Genomic DNA, 23,250 nt, shown 5'->3' with positions numbered 1-23,250 from the left:
ATCACGGAGGCTTTGAACATGGTGTGCATGGTGTGGGCATGCTGGGTCCACGTTGCGGGGGTTGGATATATAGGAGAGGGCGTGCGTGCCTGTGCACTGCAGAACCCAGCTCCTCTGGGGTGGCAGCTGGGTGGTGTGGGCCCAGGGCAGTGGCCTGCAAAGGCAGAATCTGACTATAGTGATGGTGACAATGTCCCAAGTGGGCACCAGATTGTAGGGGACAGAGGGGCCTGCAGAGGCTGATGGGAGGTGTTTACTAGGTTCAAAAAAAGTGTGGCACATTCACGATTTAGGGGATGCTCTAAACCACCTGTGCATTTATTCAGTGAATAGTTACTGATCACACTCTGTGCAGGAGACTGTGCCAGCCTGGGAGTGGGCTGGGGTCAGGAGGGCGGCAGGATGAGGAAAAGGGTAGGGACACAGGCTTGAATCAGACAGACCTGACCCCCACAGCTTTCCGTACAGCAGAGAGGACAGAAACATCCACAACGTGCCACCAGAGTGGGCGTGCCAGTGTACTACGGAAAGGTTACGTCCTGACAGGAAGAAAGCAAGAAGGCTTCTGAGCGGAGCCTAGAGGTGCTCCGGCAGGGTGTGGCCAGGAGGACAGAGAGCTGGGGCATCTCAGGGAAGGGACACATAGAACAAAGGGATGGAGGTGGGGCTGTCCATGGGTGAGGGGGTCTCCAGGGTAAGGCATTTGCTGGAGCACCAGGGACGATGGGCAGCAGTGGGACAGGGGCCTGGAGCTCACACTTGGCCCAGCCATGAAGGCCTTGAATGCCTGGCCTCAAATTTTGCCCCGAAGACAAAGGTGGGTCCCTGAGACCAAGCAAGTGACTCAGTGTTCCAGCCTATTTTAGGAACCCCCTCCCCCAAAGGCAGGTATGTGGGCCACTCCTTTCTGTTTCAGAGAGGCTGAGAGGCCAAACTCAGGAAAATCCGATCGCTTATCGATTGTGGAATCATTTAAAAAAAAACAACTACAGACTGAACACAAAGAAAGCCCAGAAGATGAAACCTGAGCAGCTTTACCAGGGAACGAAAAGGAGAGGAGATGAGAAAGGCTGCCCCTGCCTGTGGAGGCCGCCCGTCCCTCCCAACCCCCACCTTACCCAAGTTAAATTACCCAAGTCTTTATAAAGTTGGTTTCCTCTGGATTCTTCTGGCTCCCAGAGGTTTCTCAGCCAAGTTGTCATAGAATGCTTCACTACATATAATGTGGACCCGGACTGTGCTCCCCGCGAGGCCTCAGGCGGCCAGGTGTGAAGGGAGCTCAGCTCAGACCTCCCCATAGGAAGGACTGGTGACTCCTGCCTGGGGCAGGGCCTGTCTGGGGCTGCAGGTCCCAGGGGGAGGGAGATGAGGCAGGAAGGGTTCCTCCTGTTAGCCCTGGGCTTGTGAGTGGGGAGGGCTGAGATGCTCAGAGCTGTGGAACCTCGCTGAGCCTATTTCCTTGTGTGTAAAATGGCAACAGTGACATGTAATCTCAGAGGGCCGTGAGGACACGTGCGACGATGGACATGAGAGCATTGTGTAGCGGCAGAACTGTGATACAGACGTGTGCCAGGGTGACGACTGGGCGCTCCATCCACGCCACCACCTGGGAAATAGACACTTGCCCTGAGCTAACTGACGGGTGCCGGATTGCCCCGTAGTTTGACGCCACCTCCAAATTCAGCTCTCTTGCCCGGAGCAGCCCTGTGGCCATGGTTAGGGTTTCCTCCTGGTTGGAAGCAGCGAGGGTTTCTCGGGGTTTGCCCACAGAGGAGGCAGGTCACAAAGAGGTGGCAGAAGGCCACGTCAAGCCCATGGGCTCTGGAACCTGCCTACTGGGCTCAGGTACTGGTTCTGACGCTTATGGGACCTTGGGCAACTTATTTTATTTTTTCAGCTTTATTGGGGTTTAATTGACAAACTTTGGGCAAGTTATGAACCCCTCTGTGTCTCAGTTACCCTGTCTGCAAAATGGGGATTACAGTAGTACTTTCCTCCAAGGGTAGTGGTAAAGATTAAACAAATTAACGTACGTAATATTCTCACAACAGTGCCTGGCCCAGAGGAAGTGCTATAAACGCTTTAGGCATTTTGATTATTACACGTGGCCCAGTAAGAGCCTAGGCCCACCACAGATGTAAGAAAAGAAACTAAGATTTACCCTCTTGCTCTGTCCATTTCACTGTCACTTTCACTGCTTGTCCTGTTTCCCTCCCACAACCATCCTGCAAGGTACTCCACGTGCCAGGGGAGCAAAGTCAGGCGCCAGAGGGGAAGCTGCTGTCAGTCACCCACCTGGCAGGTGGCAGGGCTGAATTCGAAGTCAGGTTTCCCTGACTCAAAGCCCACGCTCTCCCCACTCCGCCAAGCGGCCTCCACTGAGGAACCACAGGGAGTGAAGGGAACCAGCATCTATTGAGTGCCTACTGCATGCTGGGTTCTTAGATGGTGATGTCACCATCTCCCTGCACAGGGTATGGAGGTCAACTTGCAGCACCGTTTTGTCACACCTGCCCCTGCTCAAGACTGCAATGGCTCCCTCGTCACAAGTCCCCACCCCGGCATGCAGGGCCCAGGCTGCCCCGCTCCCACTATTTTCCTTCACATTCCCTACACCCCTGCTCTTTGGGTCCTCTGTGCCTGGTGGCTGAGCAGCCCTGCCCGGCTTCCCTGTGCCTGTCTCAGGGCAGTAACACTCCCCCTCTGAACTTTTAGGAGAGGTGAGAGCAATTCTTTAGTGGTGTCTTTGGAGAGAACGCTTGTTTGTTTTGTGTTTTGTTTTTGCATTTACCCCCATTGTTAGTTTCCTATTAGCCCCACCTTGAAGTAATTTATTCATGACCTTTTTCTGCAACATCTTTCACTTTCCAGACATAATCACATCTTCTGGCAGGAATTCCTTCCCCTCCTGGGGTCCATAATTACTCCTGCAGATGGGAGTAGCGGTGCTAATGACTAAGGGGGAGATGGCTGGGGAGGGGCCGTGCTGGTGGGGTCTCGGAGCTTGAGGGCAGAGGTAGCAGGGCGATAGTGGGATCTTCCTTTGTTCCAGACCCACAGCCTTGGTGGGGGGAGTTAGTCTGTGGGCCTGGGGCCCACTGCTTCCCCGCGTGCCTCTGGGTGCACACACCCTGGCCCTACTTCCAGTTCTTCCCAACAACGTGTTTCCTCTCAGCTTTACACCAGCCCCAGGATACAGGGAGTAGGGTTTGTGCCCCATTTTGCAGAAGATAAAGTTAAAGCACAGAGAGGTGAAGTGACTTGGGCAAAGTCTAACAGCAAGTAGGTTGGCAGAGCCAGGGTCGGAGCCCAGGTCTGACTCCCAGCTGGCCCCTCCTCAGCACTGACCTCCCCTCCCTACTTGGCTGTCCTGAGGTGAGCTTGGCCTAGAGCCATGAGCCCTGGGTTCTAGGCCCAGCTTGATGTCCTCACAAGTCACATCATCTTGGACAAGACTCGTAACCACTCTGAGCTTCGGTTTCCTCATCTGTGAAATACAGCTAATGATACTCACCCTGCTTTCCTCACAGGGGAGCTGTAAGGACTAACAAGCTCAGGTGTGAGATGGCTGGGTAAACTGTAAAGTGCTGCCCCAAAGTAAGGGAGGGGGACTGAGGGTCTCAGCCTACCTCCCCTTGAAGACAAGGGGTGGGAGCTCACTGGCTCCAGCTGAGAAATGAGGTTGCCAGGCGTTGTCCACTTTCCTAGGAAAAGGCCAGAGAGTCTAAAGCTGGTTATTTAACACGGATCCACAGCCTTCTCCTCTCCAGACAATTTTGGTTTGTGGCTAAAAGGGCAGGCTCTGGGTTCAAACAGCCATAGGCTCAGCTCCTGGTGGCCAGTTAGCAACTAGGGGAGGTTACGTCACCTCTCTGAGCCTCAGTTTCCTCATCTGCCAAGTACGGATCCCAACGGCCCCTACCTCAGGCTTGTTGGAGGATGAAGTACAAGAACATATGAGGAGCAGGGTGCCTGGCCCGGGCCCCCGGGACTCAGTGCTCCCAGTATGGGCCATCAGCATCCCCACTCGGCCATCCCATTCAGACCTTTCAGGAAAGCTCCTCTGACTCCCCGCCCTGGCCTCCCTCTGCCACGTCTGTGGGGTGGCCAGGACTGGGACCTGGCAGAGGCAGAAACCGCAACAATGCCAGAGACCTGGACAAAAAGAAGACTGGGCGTGCTTAAAGCATGGACGCCCCAGACGTGCCCCGACCGCCTCTGCTGCGGCATGGAGAGACGGAAGCCCCAGCGCCAGACCCTGGAGATGAGGGCGTTGATAGGAGGGCCTGAGGAGCACAGCAGGGAGAGGGCAGTGTGACACGGGGAACGTCTCTTTTTTCGGATGGAAGAGTCAGCAGTTTTCCCCAATAAAACCACAAACCACAGTGTCCCCGAGGGGGAAGGTTGGACTCAGCCTCAGTGAGATAAAACCAATTTTCCCTACTTTGCTCTGTGGATTAATTGCCAATGTGATTTAACCGTCTGGTGACCTCCCCCCTCTTCTCTCTCTGCCCTGGGAAAAATCAGTAGGTGTCTGCTCTGGGGATAGCAAACTCATGAGATGGAGGCGAAGGGGGAAATAGCATCAGCTTGGGAGTTCTGTCACCTGCTTTCCATCCCAGTTCTGCCAAAGATTTGCTGTGTGACCTGAGATAAGTCACTATCCCTCTCTGGATCTTGGTTTCTTTCTTTGTAAAATGAGAGGTTGTACTAGGGAAGCACTGAGCATTCTTCTAACTCTGCCATTATGAAGAATAATTCCCATGTTGTGCTCACAGGGCAGGCATTATTAACCTATTTTATGGTTGGGAAACTGGAGCTCAAAGAGGCTGAGTATGGGGGCCGGCCCTGTGGCCGAGTGGTTAAGTTCACGTGCTCTGTTTCAGCGGCCCGGGGTTTTGCTGGTTTGGCTCCCGGGCGCAGACATGGTACGGCTCGTCAGGCCACAGTGAGGGAGCGTCCCACACAGCACAACCAGAGGCACGTACAACTAGAATATACAGCTATGTACCGGGGGGCTTTGGGGAGAAGAAGGAGGAAAAAAAGATTGGCAACAGACGTTAGCTCAGGTGCCAGTCTTTAAAGAAAGAGGCTGAGCACATCGCCGAAGGCCACACAGCTATTGGGTGACAGCCCTGAGATTTCAGTTCAGGCCTGTCTGACCCCAAAGTCCACGCCTTTTGCTTCCAGTGTGTCATCTCCACACAACTACATAAGAAACCTCAACTATCATTTACTGAGCATTGGCTACACGCCAGGCTTTGTTCTAAGCACTCTGCATATTCGATCTAATTCAGTCCTAAGAATAACACCCTCACATAGTACCATTATCCACCCTGTTTTGTAGATGAAAAACTGAGGCTTTAGAAGCTTGGGTGACTGGGCCCAAGCCACCCAGCAGGTGACGGCAGAGACGGGATTTGAGTACTGGAGTACCTGTGTGGATGTGTTTATAGTTTTGGGTCATTTCTGCTATTTTGCACTACCTGTGCTCCTCTGCTCACACGGGCATGGCAGCTACAGGGTGAATTCCTCACCCCCAGAGCAGCATCCAGGAGAATCTTTTACTACAATAATTAGGAAGTTAGTCAACGGGGGGGGGGGGTGGGGGTGGGGGTGGGGGGGGTGGGGGTGAGGGGGGTGGGGGGGGGGATGAGAAACTGCTCTTCTTCCCTTAGCACGAACAGTCTGCAGACCGCATTTTGATGAAGAACAAAACAACTAGGACAGGGACAGTGCGCACGTTATATACATGTCACCTGGCTATAATTTCCAGTCCACATTCTCTTCTGGCCCCCCAGCTGCCCTTGCTCCCTAGCTCCAGCTCAGGAGCCGCACGAGAGGCAGACACACACTTTGCCCAGCTTGGGGGAGGTCGGTGGGGGGAGGGTGACGTCTTAAAGCACATCGGAAGCCTTGAAGGAAAATTCAATCACTGCTCCACTGATGTGGATTTTCATAACTCTTATCCGCTCCCGCCTTCCCCAGCCAGAGCAGCTGAGGTTTGCGTATGAGCCACCGACAGCACGGAGAAAGGAGAGAAAAATGTGGAAACGAGTTTGTTCATTTTGGTGATGGAGTGCCCGCTCCCCTCGCTGGCATGCAGGGTTCAATAATGGCAGACAGGGCTTCAAAAAATTGCAGCATAAATAGATGAGCCCTTTAAGGTAATAGAAATTCTGTCAACCAGGGGAGAAATATTGGCCCCGAATCCCATGGGAGGGGACACCAGGCCCCCTCCTGCGCCTGTCCTGCTCCCCATCCCCATTATAGCCAGAGCTGAAAGGGAGCATCTGTGCTGAGGAATGACCAGAGGCCCCTTATCTCTTAGCCCTGGGTTCCACAGGGGGAGGAGGTCTGGGAAATCAAGTCTTTGCAGCTCTGGCAGTGACCTCACAGGCTGTTTGTTCCCGGTGCCAAGATGGCAGCAATTAGTCCTGGAGCAGCAGAGGAGGCTTCATCAGTCTGGCCACCCAGGTGAGGCCTTAATTAAGGAAAGCTGGTCAACAGAGGAGCATGGAAGACTGAGAAAATGGCCTTCTCCCCCCTGTGATGAGAAAGTCTATCCTTGGCTCTGTGGCTGCCCTTGGGAACGCCAGAGCCCTTGGCAACCCTGCAGCTCCCAGCCAGGAGGAAGTCTCTACTAATTCTGCTCTCTTCCTCTCATCCCCCTTTCTACCTGTACCCTCAAACAGGGCACTCAGGCCAGGACCAGTCAGCCTCTTCAAGTGGGGGACCCCTTGGGGTAAATAACAACGATAGCAGTGGCAGCATCAACAACAACAATAATGATAACAATAGCTAACACTTGTTGAAAGATTACTAATATGTCAGGTATTCTACTTATTTTATATATATGAACTAATTTAATCAGTGTAATATCCCATGGAGTTTATTATTATTCCCCTTTCACATATGAGAAAACAGAGGCACAGAGAGGTAAAGTATCTTGCCCAAGGACACACAGCTAATAAGCAGCAAAGCTGGTACTTGAAGGCAGGGAATCTGTCTTCAGAGCCTCTGAGTAACCATTACACAGTATTACATTATTTGCCCAAAGAACCCAGAGACGAGGTTGAGGGACAGATGCTCCAGTGCCACTGCAGCTGTTTATCTGAACTGCAGAGAAGCCAATGGGTAGATTCAAGCCCCAGACCTGCTGGCAAGGTCCTTTGAGAAATGCCATGAATTTCCTTCTGCTTAATGGCATTCATTGCTCTTCCCAAGAATTTGATTCATTTCAAAGAGTATACTGAGCAAGATGTTCACATGGTAGGCATTGGGGGGGGGGGCCAGTAGGAGGTGCAGAGTTGGAGAGAGACAGACTCTGAGTATAAGCCATGTGCTGTGCAGACAGAGAGGACGAAAGAGAGGAATATTCAGGGAAGGCTTCATGGAAGAGGCAGCCTTTGATCTTAGCCTGAAAAGCTGAGAAGAATTTTCATAGACTGAGATAAGGACAGTGGGGACCGCATTCTAGGAAGAGGGAAAAACTTGAGAAAAGGCATAAGCAGAGGCCTCAAAGCAGACATTGTTTAGGGAGAAGTGAGTTTTGTGTGGCCCCAGCATAGGTTTGTGGCAGGACTTAGCAGGAGATAAGGTCAGGGTGGCCTAATTAGTTTTAAGGGCAGGTTACAGAGGATTGGAGTTTGAGCTTTATTTGGTGGGTAACGAGAAGCCATGGAAAGGGGTGATGTGACTCCAAGCCCCAAGGGGATGGACGACTCCACTTGGTTCCCTCAACCACAAGTCTGCGAATCCCTCCTCATTTCCTGGATCTCCCCTCACATGGACACTCCCAGGACTCTGGAGGCCCCTGTCACATGACTCTCCCTCTGCCCTCCTCCATCCCTGTCCACCCTGGTGTTCTGACTGGGTGAGGACCCTGGGTTCTAACAAGGCAAGAGCAACCTTGGAGCACAGGCTCATGGGAACTGTCCAAGGTGCTGAAACAATGTCCTCTCTCCAATTTCGAGCAATCCCAATTTAAGGACTGGCTCCCACACCATTGTTTCTGTTTGGCAGAGAATCTCATTCCCATTTTATAGATGAGAAATAGAAGCCCCAAAATTAAGCAGAACCAGAGCTAGGAACTTGGCTTCTTGGCTTTTCATCTCTTTTCCCCCACCCAGGAGCCCCCGTGTAATTCAGTAATGCATACCCTGAGTGAATGCACTGCTGTGGCCAAGCTAACACACGAATGCCCAGACTCCCTTCCTACCTCCATGCCTATGTCCATTTCCACAAACACTGACAGGTGTGTTCACCCCACAGTGCCTCTGCAGGTGCTTGGAAGGACTTGCTTGTAACAGCAACTGTGCATGTTCATGGCTCTGCTCCAAAGGGAACCCCTGGGTGTAGCTCACTCTGACCCTCTCCCTGGGACGAGGAGAGTGCTGGGGTTGGGGGAAGCAACATTCCCCCACTAGTCTCATTTTATCACTAATTACTACCATTTTGCTGGGTGTCTATTGTGTTCCAGGCACTGAGCCATGAACTTTCCATATGAAGTTTCTCACTCTCGTGGCAAAGTCTCCTCTTAACAGATAAGGAAATTCAGGCTTAGGCAGAATAAGTGACTTGCCAGTAGGCAGGGTGAGGACTGGAGGGCCAGGATTTGAACTGAGATTTGTGTGGTTCCACAGTGACCCGTCAATCAAAGTCTATCATCTAACATACGAGAGTTCAGGGCTCCCGCCACTACTGGCTTTGTGATCCTGGGCAAGTCACTTATCCTGTTTGAACTTCAGCCCCTCGTTTTCACATTGAGGAACATGAAAGTACACCTCTGTAGGACTCTTGTGAGGGATAGAGATGAAGCACGCAGCAAGGACTCAATAAGTGTTTGCTGCTAGGGTGAATATGATTATTATTGGGCACAAGCTCTTTGAAGGCTGGATGGGTGTCTGATTAGCCTTTCCATGCCCCCAGCAGCTCCCCAAGTCCTTAGCAGCCTAAATATCCAGTATCCTGGGAAGGAAGGAGAAAGAGTGCGAGGGCCAGCACACCCAGAGTGCCAGGCAGGGCTGGCTTCTGTCCCATATTCTCAAGGCCTCAGGGGGTGGGGACCACCAGGCTGAAGCAGGCATGTCAGTGGGCTCCCAGGGGTGGCTCTGCACTACCTCATCAGCACTCCTCACATTTATGTTGAGCCTGAGGCCTTTCTCAGTCCTCAGAGACTCTGCTTTCATAAAGTTATCCCAACGTCCTCCCTAAAGAGCTCTTGGCATTGAGGGCTCTGGTGGGAGGGGACAGCTGAGGATGTGGCCTCACATCCATTACCATGTTGGCTACTCACATCCAATAGCAGGCAGGACCTGATGTGACTCCCATCTTACAGATGAGGAAACTGAGGCCTAGCAAGGTGAGGACACGTCTAAGGTTGCTGAGCCTAGGATCAAGGGCTCAAAACACTCAGAAAAGGACTCTTTTAATTATTCTCTAATTAATTGCCCATCCTAAATATCTTTCAAGGAAAAAGGCAGGCGCATACATTCACAAACCAACCACCCTGACCAGAGCCAGGAAGTTGCATTCATTCAGAAGCTGGGAAGAGGGCGACAGTAATAATTTCCCCCTTGGCGCATGCAGGAATGAGTCACGCTGGATGAGAACAATTGACTGTTCTGTAATCACCTTGAGCGGCTCCTGCTCAAGGCTCCTGTTCAACACCCGGCAGGGCCCCAGAAGAGCCTTTCCAGGTATAATGAGGCTGGGCAGGAGGAGATGGATGGGAGTACACAGGGTCCCACCAGGGCAGCTTGGCTCACAATCTGTTTTAGCCCTGAGCCCCAGGCAGCCAGGACTCCACAGAAGCACCAGGTCCCCCAAAGTTCAAGGGCAGGAAGTCATTTGCACCCAGATGGGAGGAAGAAAGGCCGTGGCCTGGCCTGCAGACTGTTGGAGCCCTGGCCTCAGGACACATAGACACTAGCCTCCCTAGGACCCTCCTAGGCCCTCCCAGGGCCCTGATTTCCCCGTCCTTTGAGGAGCAGTGACCAGGCAGGCAGCTGGGGGTGAAGAAGGGGGAACAGGAAGGTGGAACTCTCAGCAGGCCCACAGACAATGTCTGCAATCAGACCATAACAACCTCAGTGAGCCCCTCTCCCCCAGCCAATATACACGCACACACCTCCTTGCTCCTACTTTCCCTCATTTCCCCCAGAAGGGTGTGTTTCCTGACTTGGTCCATGGAGTCCACATAACAGACCATCTTAGAAATCAGTTGGTTCATCTCCTCCTGCACACTCACCATTTACAGATGAAGGAACTGGGACACTGAGAGGGGAAGCCCCCTGCCCTAACTCATAGAATAGCTCTGGTAGCTAAGGTGGGACTGGGGTCAGGAGGCCCCACCAGCAGTCTGCTGTGGTCTGTTCACTTCAGCTTCAGTCACCTGATCACTTTGCTATGTGAGATCTTTAATCCGAAACAACTATTCTCTCCTACCCAAACCCAAAACCTAGGGCACGCCATTTTTCTATGAAGTTACGGACAAGGCTCACATCAATAAAGGTAAATTAGAAAGGAAACCTGCAGGAGGAACAGACTTCTTTCTCTTTCAAAGAGGCCCCTGGAGGTCATTTTCACCCAGTTTTATCTGCACTGGGGAGGAGGAAGAAGGAGCTGAACAGTTTCCTTCTATAGACCACAAAAGACATTGTCACTGGGCCAACCACATTCCTATATCATGACAAATGCTTCCTTGTACTTCAGTGGATCTCCACCTTGGCAGCACATTGGCCTCAACCAGACCACAGCTAGACTAAATACATCAGCATCTCTGGGAGGGGGGCACAGGCATCAGTGTTTGTAAAGCTCCCCAAGTGTTTCCAAAGGGCAGCCCAAGTTGAGCACCATCCCCTTCCTATTGGAAGTGAGGCCACTGACCAGCAGCGCTGGCATCACCCGGGAGCTTGTTAGAGATGTGGAACCTCAGGCCCTTCCCCAGATCTACTGGATCAGAATCTGCACTTTAACAAGTGATTCCCAAGTTCCCTGAAGTCTGAGGAGTGCTGAGGCCAGGCACTGTACACATGCCATCTCCACACCTGACAACAACTTTGCAAGGCGGCTGTTCCATTCCACAGTGAGGAAACTGATCCTGAGGGAGGTTAGCTCGCTAGCCCGAGGTCACGCAGCGAGTCAGCAGGACACCAGGACGTGACCCCGATCTGGTTCCAAAGGCCACACTTTCTACTGCACAATAAAAAATACGGCCACAGGGGACCTCTGAGTGTTGGGTCCTCAGACCCACTGGGCACACCCCACCTTTGAACAGGATTCCACTTCCAGTGTCAAATTCCGTAGAATCAAACCTCATAAAGACCAGCATAATTCATGAGGAAATACAAATAGTAAACAAACACGTGGGGAAAAGGTTCACTCTCCCTAGTAATCAGAGAAATGCAAATTAGAGCAAAATGGAGGAGCCATTTTCTACCTATATAATTAGCAAGAATTAAAAAAAAAGAATATTAGCAAAGTTGTTTTGAAATAGGTACATTCATACACGGCTGGTAGCGGTATATAGAGTTATATAACCCTTGAGGAAAGTAATATGGCAACATCCATCAGGAGGTGTAAATACATTATGCCCACTGACCCTGGGAATCCACCCTAAGGAAGCTATTCAATGGGAGAGGAAAGGCTGTTTGTGGGAAGACGCTCATTGCGACATTTGCTGTGAACGTTGGAGACAACTCAATATTTAGCAGGGAGAGAATGGCTGAGTAAACCGGGGTACATGAGCTCCTGAAGTGTCATGCAGCCATTTAAAATGATAATTAAGCAGCCCAAGCAGTAGATGTGGGTGAAAGAAAGCAGAATGCAGAACTGTCTGTGTGCACGGTGGTCACCTGTTATAAAAATACTGTGTGCATGAGGACATGGACAGGGAGGAGCCGGGCTCAGAGAGGACAACTGGTGTTTCAGGGTGAGGGGACAATGGAGAGACCTCCTCCTTCTATTACTTTTACAGTCACAAACCCCAGCAGAACTGGCCCTTTGAGAACAGCCTTGGGGGCTCTCTAGTCGGGGAATCTATCTCTGAGGGGGACGCAGAGACACTTCCTATTCTTCATCCCTGGGCACAAGGCCACACTCTTCAATTCCACCCAGAGGTGGGAGGAGCTGGCCCCTCCTCTCCTGTGTGGGGGTGGGGGGCAGAGAGGCCATGGGAGACCCCTCCCGTCTTACCATGAAGCCTGGGGCACAAGCGCAGCTCCCAGTGATGCTGTGGCAGTCGGCGCCGTTCTGACAGGTGCAGGGCAGCTGGCAGCCATCGCCATAGTAGCCAGCAGGGCAGGACTCATTGCAGTGATGGCCAGACCAGCCCGGTTGGCAGGTGCAAGCTCCAGTCACTGGGTGGCAGCTGAAAGATGAGAGAACGATGAGAAGACAGTCTAGTCAGGGAGGTGGCCATGTCCCACCCTCTGCCCACCCTGAGTCTGGTCTGCCCAGGGTAGCACAATCAAAGGGCCTCTGAGCTTAAGCTGCTCAATGCCTTGTTTGTTTGTCAGAAGACACAAAGGCCACATGTCTTATTAGCCCCAAGAAACTGAAGCTCATGGTGGTTATATGACTTGCCTAAAGTCGCACAGCAAGGAAGTGGCAAAGTCAGGACCAGAACACAGGTTTCCTGACTCCCAAACAAGTGCTCTTTATAACACAAATATACAGAGACACAAGCGGAAGGCAGCCTCTTCAGTCCCATGCCTTGCGAACAATGGGATCAAGAGCTTCACTCACCCCTCACCCAAGGCAGATGCCAGGGTGGGAGCGGGCGCAGTGAGCCCCAGTGGCTCTGCATATCATAGGTGCCAGTGCACATTTGCTGAGTTAAAATGAGACCTCAGGGCAGGCGTGGCCTCCCCTCTCTGGCAATGTTGCATTGGAGAGGATCCCCTCCATCTGTGCTTTGCCAGGGCTCTTTAAGAGGGAGCAAGCTCGTCTCCATCTCCTGTCTGTCTAGGCCAGAGAAAGGACCACTTGGCTGGAGGCAGGGCTGCCTGGCACGACCTCTAGAGACTGGGCAATCTCTGGCTGGCAAGGTCTGATCCAACAGCCAATAATTCATGATCGGGGGGATGACAGGTGTGGTGACAATGTACTTCTCAAGAGCTTCTGCGGAAGTGAACTTGACTGATGGCCCCAGCTGCTATGTCTGAAATCCATCACTACATTTGCTCAGAGGCCACACTTCCCTTGGGCTGCTCCCAGCTAGAGCACAGCAGGCCTATTAAGGTGGGCACATTCCTGGGGGATCTGGGACTCCTCTGACGGGTGGCTTTGGCTTAAAGACTCTCCTTCTTGCCAAACTTTCTTAGACTTGTGCTGCAGTCTAAGACTTTCCACCCAGCCTTCCTTCCCTCTCTCCTTCCCCCAAGGCAGACCTGCATTGTGATCTGATGCTCTCCCAGCCTCCCCAGCACCCTCCCCATTTCCCCCTCACAGTTGTTTCCCCCGTAAATCTCTTGCACTTGGCGTCTGCTTCTGGGAGGACCCAGACTAACATTCTAGAGAAGACGCTGGATGGTAAAGACAAGGCTCTTAGATTCCCCATGTCACTTGCTTCCCTGCTCCAGAGTTTAGCTCACGGGATATGTCGAAAGAAGCCTGCTCTGGGTTGGTAGGAGGATGCTGGGTACAAGTCTTTTTTTTTTTTTTTTTTTTGAGGAAGATTGGCCCTGAGCTAACATCCATGCCCATCTTCCTCCACTTTATATCTGGGACACCTGCCACAGCATGGCTTGACAAGCAGTGTGTAGGTCCGCACCCAGGATCCAAACCAGTGAACCCAGGCCACCAAAGCAGAATGTGCAAACTTAACCGCTGTGCCACCGGGCTGGCTCCTGGGTACAAGTCTTGGTTCTGAAGTTCCACAAAGATGTGTGCCTTGTCTCCCTGGGTCATTGCTGGATCCCCAGTGCCTGGCTCATATTCACTGCCCAATTTAATATTGGGGAATAAATAGTACTTTCACTATGTGTAATTACTTTCTGCGTCTGCTGACTTGTTTCTCATCTGTCTCCCCAGCCAGGTGGCAGCTCCACGGGGGCAGGCACTTTGTCTGTCTGATTAACCTCTGTATTGTACCCCAGGGCCCAGCAGAGTCCCTGACACACTGGAGGTGCTCAGCACATCTTTGGCGAATGAATTAATGAACAAACTGATTGTATGAAGCCCAGCCAAGCCCTGGATTTTCTCATGGAAAACGAGGGATGGACAGGAGCAGACAGTTCCTGAATAGTAAGAGCAAGTAGCTAATAATCATTTTGGACCATGTTTAGTCTCATTAATCATGAAGTCTAAATAACAACTGGATATCACTTTTTCTCTATCAAAACAGTAAAGATTTAGAAAAAAATAAAAGGACAATATTCAATGCTGGTAAAGGTTTTTGGAAAACAATTCGGGGTTATGTATCAGGAGTCCTAAAAATATTCAGACCCTTGGGTCTTGTAATTCCATTTCTAAGAATCTATCCTAAGGAAATAATCAGAGTTGTGGAGAAAGATTTATGCAGAGATGTTCCCTGAAGTATTATTTATAACAGTGGAAAATGGAAGCAATTTAAATAATAATAAATAATATGTCACTGGGCTATTAAAGCACTAGGTACTTTGCACATATACTTCTAATTTTCAAATAAGCCCGTGACTTAGGCACTACAGCCTCTATTCTACAGATGGCACTTGGAGGTTATGTGACCTGCCCAAGGTCACACAGCTCCGTCAGCAGCGGCTGGGATTCAAAGCCAGGCCCAGCTGCCCATGTTCTGCCCACGGCCAATTGCCGCCTCCGACAACAGGGTACTTGGTAAACGAATTGTGGCAATTAATACGAAGGAATGTTAGGGAAATACTGAAATATTTTCCAAATTATTTAATGATATAGCATTAAGTGAAATAAGCGTATAGAAAGTCATGATCTAAAATATGAAAAAAAGTCATGGAGATATACACAGATATGGATGGAGAATGAACAAATTACAAGAAAATGATTTTTTGAGCGATTCTGTTTTTTCTTTAAATTTCCACATATTCTCTAACTTTCCCAAACTAAGCATCTATTATATCTATAAACATAAGTAAAGCAATAAAAATTGTAAATATGTAAAAAGAAAAGAATGAGTGTAAGGGATGAGTGTTTGAAGACTTCCTGACCTTTATGGTTCCAGAAAAATTCTTCCCTGAGTCCCACACTGTAAGGGGATAGATACAGTGGCCTACATGGGTGCCTTGAAGGTGGGTGGCCCCACTTGGTGCCCTGACCCTCAGCCAGAAGGCATGGGGCACTACTCTCTGTCTCAACACTCTGAGCAAAGCCGTTAGGCACGGCGTTCCTCAGTCCCAACCTCCCAGGGGCCTCCTCTGAGGATGTGGTTCAGGGTTAGCAGGCCCGCTCAGTCACAGACATGGAGATGGACAAGGCGGGACCCAGGGAATGACCAGGCGTGTTGGCTGCAGCTCTGCCTAGCCCCAGGGGTTCTACAGGGTCTCAGGCACCCTTCGGCCTTTCCTATCAACAGCTTCTCCCTTTACAGGTCCTCGCTCTGGCGGGAACACCACCCTGCAAAAAGCATACGGGACACACAGTGAGCCAGCAAATGCTTTCTTGTAAGCACTCCTGCATTTCCTACTTTCCATCAAAACCCCTTTGAGGAGAGGGCGGAGAATGACGGCTGAGTGATTATGACTGAGGACCGCAATCACCATGCTCTGGGCACCTTCGTCACATCTCCCTCTCCCAGGCGTCCCCTGTTCCCTGCTCTCCTTCTCCCTGGCGGCGGCAGAGCCATTCGATGGCGGGCAGGCGACTGCTGGTTAGGTTCAGGCAAAAGTCACCATCACTGGCGTTTAGGCTGGTTCTCTTTGCTCTGTTCCCCTCCCCTGTTGTCCATTTTCCCCAGACATAGATTAATCACAAGTTAATAGGAGCCGAAAGCTCAACAATAGCGGAATGTTTTCGGGGCGGATTTTTCTGCCTTTCTTTTGGCTGCTCTGAGATTTCTATCAATGCTGCATCTGTTGGCTAAATCAAATCTTTCAAAGGTAACACATGATCATGGCTGCTGGGATTCGTCTATGACAATCCAGTTGTGGAGGGGACACGGAAGATGCCTGACACACAGGCACTGTCTTTCTCAAGGTTATTCCTTTATGAAGGGGATGACTTCTTTGTGTGTGCTACAAAGTGTCTGTAAAGGGAATAAAGTGTGGGGAATCTCACCAGCCACTTCCTTCCTTCCCAGGGCAGTGGATTCGACCTCTTTGAAGCCGCAGGGGCACAGAGCAGAGAGAGGCTGAGGCTAAGAGGGCTGGGCTTTCTTTGGTTGGGGGTTGGGAGTACTTTGTCTCCCTAGGAAAGATGCTACAAGCCTCTGTTGCAAGCTCTTGCAGAAGTCAGGGGGGAAATGTAGCTAGGCTTCTGGGGATCCCACACTCCATTTCTTGGGGAGTTGAATGGATGCTTCCTTCAAAGGCCATAACAGAACTTCTACCCCCACTGAGCTGATGAAAGATGATGGACAGATTGGGAAACTGAGACAAAGAGAGAAGTGCATATTTGAGACTACAGAGGTAGTTCTGAGGGCAGGACTCAGGGCGCCAGACCCCACCCAGAACCTGCAGCTTAACTGCCTTGAGATTAGGAGTCTTAGAGTTGTCTCTCTGCTTTTCTTGGATCCCAAGAGAAAGCTCTGTAGCAGACAAAAGCTCATGGGAAGAGAGGAGTGACCTGTGTCCACAGAGAGGGAGAGAGCTGCTCTTTGTGTCCATGAGAAGAAAGCGAAGTGCAGCTCGAGAGAGAGACCAGAGTGAGACCAGAGGCTCCCCACCTCGGGCAGTTTGCCCCCCCGCCCAGGAAACATTTTTGTTTGTCAGAACTTGGAGTAGGGTGCTGCTACTGGCATCTGGCACGTAGATGGGAGGCCAGGGATACTGCTGAACATCCTCCAAAGCACAGGACGGACCCTCACAATGAAGAATTATCCAGCCCCAAATGTCAACAGTGGCGAGGTTGAGAAACTCTGAGTTAGACTGAAGGAAAACTTCGTATGAATGTTGGGGTCTCAGTCAGTGGGGCAGTGTGCCAAGAGAAAGGGATGAAATATTTAAAAAGAAATAGGGTAGCTATCAGCTCAGGGGCAGAACCACCTAGAGGAATGGGCTATCTAAGATGAGTTGAGTGATTGTTTTTACTAAAGGGCTGCTCTGTGCCGGGTGCCATGCAATGCTGAGGCTGCAGACATGGTAAAGCCAGGCTCCTCCTGCCTCATGGAGCCGGGGCTGTGACGCAGCTCCCTGCCAGGAGGCGGACGCAGACACTGAGGAGCCCCCCTCCTAAGAAGCGCTACTGCCTCCCAATCCCTGAAACACGACTCGCGTTAAAGACGGTAAAGCAAATAATCATCAATATTGGATGGGCTGAGATTAGCGACGGAGAAGAGGGAGTCCTTCCAGATTAATAATGCATCGAGGACTCCTTCTGAGGAAGGATAAATTATGCAGGGCATGCTGCTCGGCACGGGAGGAAAACAATAGCTCTTTAATTCGGGGCTGGTTAGATCTCAGGGGCAGGGACTCTCTCTGCTTTGGGCCTCAATGGCGGCCTCACTTCCTGTCCCTGAGAAGGTCCTCCCTTGGCTTCCCAGCACAGGTGGGGATTCCTGGTGCTGTCCCCCACCATGGAACCATCTGAGGCAGCTGCCTAGTCCCCTGGCCAGCCATGTGGGACACTTGTGTTTAGAGCCTTAGAGCTCTCAACCTGCCCTCCAGACCCAGCTCAGATGTCAGCTCCTCCAGGAAGCCTTCCCTGACCAGCATAGCAGTCTCCTACGGTGTTTTCTGCACACAACCCTGGGTCACTGTTACTTGGGCACACGTTGGGACCCAGCAGGGCCAGCTGTATATATTTCAATGATTCTAAGATGCACTTTCCCCCACATTTTCACACCGCTGATATAAACTGTCGGTGGCACAGCATGGTTCCATTGACAGTGTTTTCTTTGTGAGAGTACATAAAATAAAGTTTTGCCTCACTACCAATGTTGTCTTGTATTTGAAGAAATACGGTAGAAGGTGCTCAGTGCCTGTGAGCGTTCCAGACCCTAGTTCCTGAGAGCTGGATTGGTGCTGAGGGACCCTTCATTTCCTCCATGAGGTCCAGCCCTGAAGGCACTCGGTGTTTGTTGAATGAACAAACGAGCGAACGAATGCTCAGGTTATATACCAGCCAGCTGCACTGGCTCCAGGGCCCCCTCTTGATAGTCTCCTTTCCAACCCTCCTCCCTTGCAGACAGTACGACCCCCCGCCGCTCAGCTCCAGGCACTGAGGACCAAGGACCACTTCCGTCTAAGTCATAACACTTGCTAAGACGCCTCTGCTTGCAGTGACCAAGTGATTTTGTGGAGAATCAAAAGCTGGAAATGAAGAGGGGCCGAGACCAAATCCGAGTTGTCCCAGCGACAGGGCTGCAAACAGAGGCGTCTCTGTCTAGCCTACAGCCAGCAGCAGCACCACGCCCCCCGGGCCCGAGGGGAGAAGGGAGACTCCCTCACAGATAAGAGGCAGCCACATACAGGGCTGTGGAGGTGTTTGTCTGGGGCCCACAGCCTCACTGATGACCAGAGGGCGGTGCCAGCTGGTGCAGGAAGCAGGAAGGGAAGGGAGCTGGGAGAGGGGGCCCAGGGAAGCCCGGCTTCTCCACTTCCCAGATTCAGGCTCCTCAGGAAGCAGGTGGGGCCAGCTTCAGCTCCACTGTCCTCAAGCCCCAAAGGACACAGAGTGAAGCGGGAGGCTGGCCTTAAGTTGAGGCCCTGACGAAGGGCCTGCACTTCAACCATCCTGCTCCTCCACCCTAGGCAGGGCCTGCTGGTGCAGGCCCCAGGGTGAGCCATACTGATTTTAAGGTCCCTTCTGTGGCTCAAGCCCCTGCTTCTGCCCTGGTGGTCATGACTCTGGGTCCCTTGGGGTCAGGGAGGGCTTGGTTAGATGCAGAGCATGTGGAGAGGAAATGTTCTCCAGGACAATGCCCCCAGAGCCTGTGGCACTCTGAGCCCATCCACCTCAGCCCCCCGGTCTGTGTGGCCCCACTCCCACCCCAGCTCCCCTGAGGATCACCAAGCTCCCTCCTTACTCCTGTATTTGTGGTCCCAGACTGGCCCATTTTCAATGCTGGCAGCCCAGTGCAGTGGACAGAGGCAGGTGGCCTAGGTCCTTGTCCTGACTCTGTGTGGCCTTGGTCTTCTCTTCTTTTCATCAAAGTGGTTACCGAAGGTGAGAGCTGATGTCCTAGCTCTTTCTCTGCCCTGCCTGGATGGTCAGGCTGGAGGTGGGGGAGGGGTCTGTGCCTTGAGAAGCCCCCTCTCCACCTATGTCCACCCTACCCCTGTCCCTGGGCTCACCTGTCCCCAGCTCATACCTGATGGTGTTGTCCGCGTCACAGGGGCAGGGCGAGGTGCAGCCCGGGCCGTGCAGGCCCTCGGGGCACAGCCGCTCCTGACAGCGCGGGCCCTTGTAGCCAGGCTCGCACTCGCAGACGCCCGTGGTGGGTGAACACTGGCCCCCGTTGTGGCAGTCACAGCGCTGCGAGCACTGGAAGCCGAAGGTCCCGAAGGGGCATTCCTCTTGGCACCTGTGGGATAGCAGAGCGCAGCTGAGGCTGCGGCTGGGTCCCCTGCCCTGCCCCTCCAGATCCATCCAGCTTGTACCCCCTGCCTCTAGGCCTGGGCCTGGTGTGCTGCACCCGCCTCACGGCCTCCTCCCCTCTTCCCTCTCCTCCTCCAGGAAGTGTGCCATGGTTTAGTCACCCCAGTCAGTTCCACCTTCATGCCAGGTGTCCTCAGTCCCCCAGCAAGGAGTTTGTACCATCATATTTCATTGATTCTAAACCATATTTTTAAATTTTTTGATGGTGGTAAAATATACATAATATGAAATTTACCAATTTAACCATTTTTAACGTACGGGGGCATTAAGTACATTCATATTGTTGAGCAACCATCACCACCATCCATCTCCAGAACCTTTTCATCTTCCCAAACTGAAACTTCCGTACCCACTACACAGTAAATCTTTTCTCCTTAAAATACATTTTAACACATCCGAAATCTGTTAAGTCTTTTAACTGATGGCATGTCACTGATAAAACCTTACCAGTGTTTTTCATTCTTAGCAGTATACAAAATAACAATGCATCTTACAATTGGTGGCATCTTAGATTTAATGAAATGGGGTAATTTCATTGCCACTCATTGTTTCTATTTTTGAGTCTTTTGGGAGATGTACAGCCTCCCGTGTCATATTGGGAGATGTGTCTCCTTCCCCAGTGTGGAATTTCTCCCTGAGTACAGAGGCCTCTTCCTTCACTGGACTGGAGAACCCTCCATGAGTCGGCTATTTCCTCTTCCTGGGACCAGGGGTCCCCTCAAGGGTGGGGCTAAGGCTCTCCCGTCAGCCTCTGGGCCCCTCGAGGAGGAGAACTGGGTCTTTGCCTCCTGCCTCCACCCATGCTGGTGCCTGGAGCTCCCAGCATATTGATGGTTATTAGACCTCATGGACTCGTAGCCCTCGGTTGTGGATCCGGTGTGAGTGGCTGTGACCCCACTTTTGATCACCTGGTTTCCTGGATGTGCCCAGACACCCCTCACCCCAGCTCAGAGCTATGTCTCAGGGGTGCAAATTCATTGTCACAGCAACAGGATCCTGTCAAGTTAAGGGGTAAACTGGGGCCATAAGGGGTAAAGAGGTGGGCGACTCTTGTGTCCCAGAGACAAACGGAAATAATCTCTGGACTTGGGAGTTTTGGATTATCTGTGTCCCAGCACTGCTTCAACAATGTGGAAAATGGAGAACTGATCTTACAGCTCTGACATCCGCTTTCTCATCACAAAATGGGATGAGAAGAATGCAACCTCACCAGGTTGTTTGAGGATTAAATGAAACAATGTGTGTAAATGTTTAGAAAAGTGCCCGGCGCATGGTAAGGGCTCAAGAAGAAATGTTAGTTATTATTATTACTCTTGTCAGTATTGTTTTCTATGGTTCTCATAACAGAGCCCATCCTACCTTCTGCTTCAGATTCTGGCATGAAAAAGCTCAAAGGGAAGAATTCCAAAATACTAACAATGGAGTGAACTTGAAGAATTACAAGTGTTTCAATTGTCATGTTTTCCCATTTTCCCGGTTTTCTATACGCCTTCTACAATAATCTGTCGGGGATGGGGGTGGGGCCATAAAAGATGTTTAAAAACCCACAACCCTAGCTTCTTCATTAAACCTCAGACAGTCTGGAGTTGGAACCAGTGTTCTTCTCCACAACAGGGTGGGGAGACCCATGTCTGGGTGCCTTCAGTTGCCCATGATGAGGGTGAGTGGCCAGACCCCAGTGATGTGGTAGGGCCAGCCTGTGAGCGCCTGGGGGTGAGGGCAGCTGTGTGTCAGGCATGAGCCTCGATGACTCTCCACTGGGGGGTCTCTTTCTCTCCTCTCTCTCTTTGTTGCCTTGCGCCCACAATGACAGGGAGAGGAGGAGGGTGACTGGGGGCTAGCCTTGCTGACTCCCTCACAGGAAATGCCACTCACTCTCCCCTCTCACAGCCACGGTGGCAAAAGGAGGAATCTGGTAGAATGCAAGAGCACTCGTGGCTACAGCCCCAGGCACCCATGGAGAGGGGCTTAGGCCCCAAACCCTGTCCCCAGGCCCTGAAGCAGCAGATGGCTCATCACCCTGACTCTGGAGTTGAGGAGGCTGAGATGCAGACAGGTGAGGTGACTGTACGAGCTCACGCAGCCTGCAAGTGGCCCGGATGACCCCAGATCATCTTGCTGCATTTTAGCCAGTCTGAGGCCTCATGAAAAGAAGGAGAACTGAAAACAGCGGGAGGGAAAGGAAAGAAAGGCGGGGATGAAGAAGGAATGGCCAGTGGAAGACAGGAACGAGGAGGGGAAGTAGGATGGGGGAGGTAAGGAGGCAGACTGAGGCAGAAGGGGAGGACACAGAGCGAGGAAGAGCTGGAAAATCACCGTCTGAACTGCCAGTGCCTGCTCAGCCTCAGTATGGGTCCCCCCAGAAGTCACTCAGTTTGGCTCTCCTTGGATGTTCAGATGTCAGGGGAAGAAACTCAAGCCAGGAGACACCTGGCGGCTCCTCCCTTTCCCTGGAACATTCCTGCTGGGCGCCATCCAGCAGGACCAGGCAGAGCCCTGGACAGCCAGCTCCTACCAAAGGGCTCTTCCCCATGCCGCCATATTTATGAAGCAACTGACTGTAGCCCCAGAAACAGAATCTGGAAATGAAATATTGACAACCTAATCCATTTACATAATCAGCCTCTTTTTTTTTTCCTACTCACAATTTAAACAACTTATTTATTTAGAGATCAAGCAACGACTGCTAATGAATTTTACACAAAGCACGCTAATAACGGGGCCCGTGGAACAGAAGGGTAATCACAGCAGGAATTAGTTTTCTACTTAAACATCCTTCCTTTGCAACATATCAATCTAATGTGTCCGATATTGCCATTAACAACCAGATACATTGCTCAATTAAATTACAAAATGAGCTGCAAAGCCCTCGTTACATTTCGTGTTTAATTTGCACTGGATTCTGCCTATCCGGGGAGGCCTGCGTTATTACACCCACTCAACTTTAATATGCTCGCCATGATTTGGGGTGGGTTAATGTAGCTGTCACCTACAAAATTAATGGAGGCAATTTTACAAAATATTAAACACCAGGCGGCCCATTTGTTGGGAAACCCAAATGCTACCCGGCCCTTCTATTGAACTCTCCTCTGTATTTAATTGGCACAGCTTGCTAGAGGACCCTCAGGCTTTTGGGATTTCTCTCTGCCCCAGGATCGTGGGCTGGGCCCCAACAAGAAGAAGGATTAGGATTACTTCTCCATTTGGTATATCTTGGCAGTGAAAATCAAGAGTGCCAATGAGGTAGGGTCTACTGGCGTTGAGTCCAGCCAGTTGGAGACCTGGGCCTGCTCGTCTCCAACAACAAGGGGGCTGTACGCCCTCTCACGTGAAAGTGGACTGAAACAAAGGGGTCCTGTTCTGGTTCTGGGGTCTTCTGGCTCCTGTCCCTGTGGCTCATCCTGAGCTTTCCTTTTTGAGGGAGATGGTGAGGGTGGGAAGGTGGATTCACTGCTTGAGTCTTTCCACCCCTGCTCCCCTGAGGGACCCAGTCTCTGACAGAGGCCAGGGAGGGTGGATCCCCAGATGCCACACCCC

General features: G+C 51.6%; 1 protein-coding gene and 1 long non-coding RNA gene across 15 annotated transcripts in view; one reads left to right on the top strand and one right to left on the bottom strand.

The window, feature by feature from the left end:
- Nucleotides 1–18,050, top strand: part of LOC139076095 (uncharacterized) — a 48,330-nt gene extending 30,280 nt beyond the window's left edge. The window contains exons 2-3 of the long non-coding RNA XR_011527362.1: nt 14,103–14,250; nt 15,548–18,050. This is a non-coding gene — a long non-coding RNA (uncharacterized lncRNA). The remainder of the gene's footprint in view (nt 1–14,102; nt 14,251–15,547) is intronic.
- MEGF11 (multiple EGF like domains 11) overlaps nt 1–23,250 on the bottom strand; it is a 336,904-nt gene that overhangs the window by 45,932 nt on the left and 267,722 nt on the right. For all 14 annotated transcript variants that reach the window (XR_011527350.1, XM_070576560.1, XM_070576528.1 and 11 more), the window contains 2 exons: nt 19,427–19,639; nt 12,199–12,373 (listed from right to left, as the gene is read on the bottom strand). Coding sequence is in view for 13 of the 14 variants with exons in the window: in XM_070576560.1 (XP_070432661.1) it covers nt 12,199–12,373; nt 19,427–19,639 (388 nt within the window). In the remaining variant the exon portion in view is untranslated. The remainder of the gene's footprint in view (nt 1–12,198; nt 12,374–19,426; nt 19,640–23,250) is intronic.

The sequence above is a fragment of the Equus przewalskii genome, chromosome 1, assembly GCF_037783145.1.
Source record: "Equus przewalskii isolate Varuska chromosome 1, EquPr2, whole genome shotgun sequence".
NCBI classification, from domain to species: domain Eukaryota; kingdom Metazoa; phylum Chordata; class Mammalia; order Perissodactyla; family Equidae; genus Equus; species Equus przewalskii.
This window is presented reverse-complemented; position numbering and strand designations above follow the sequence as displayed.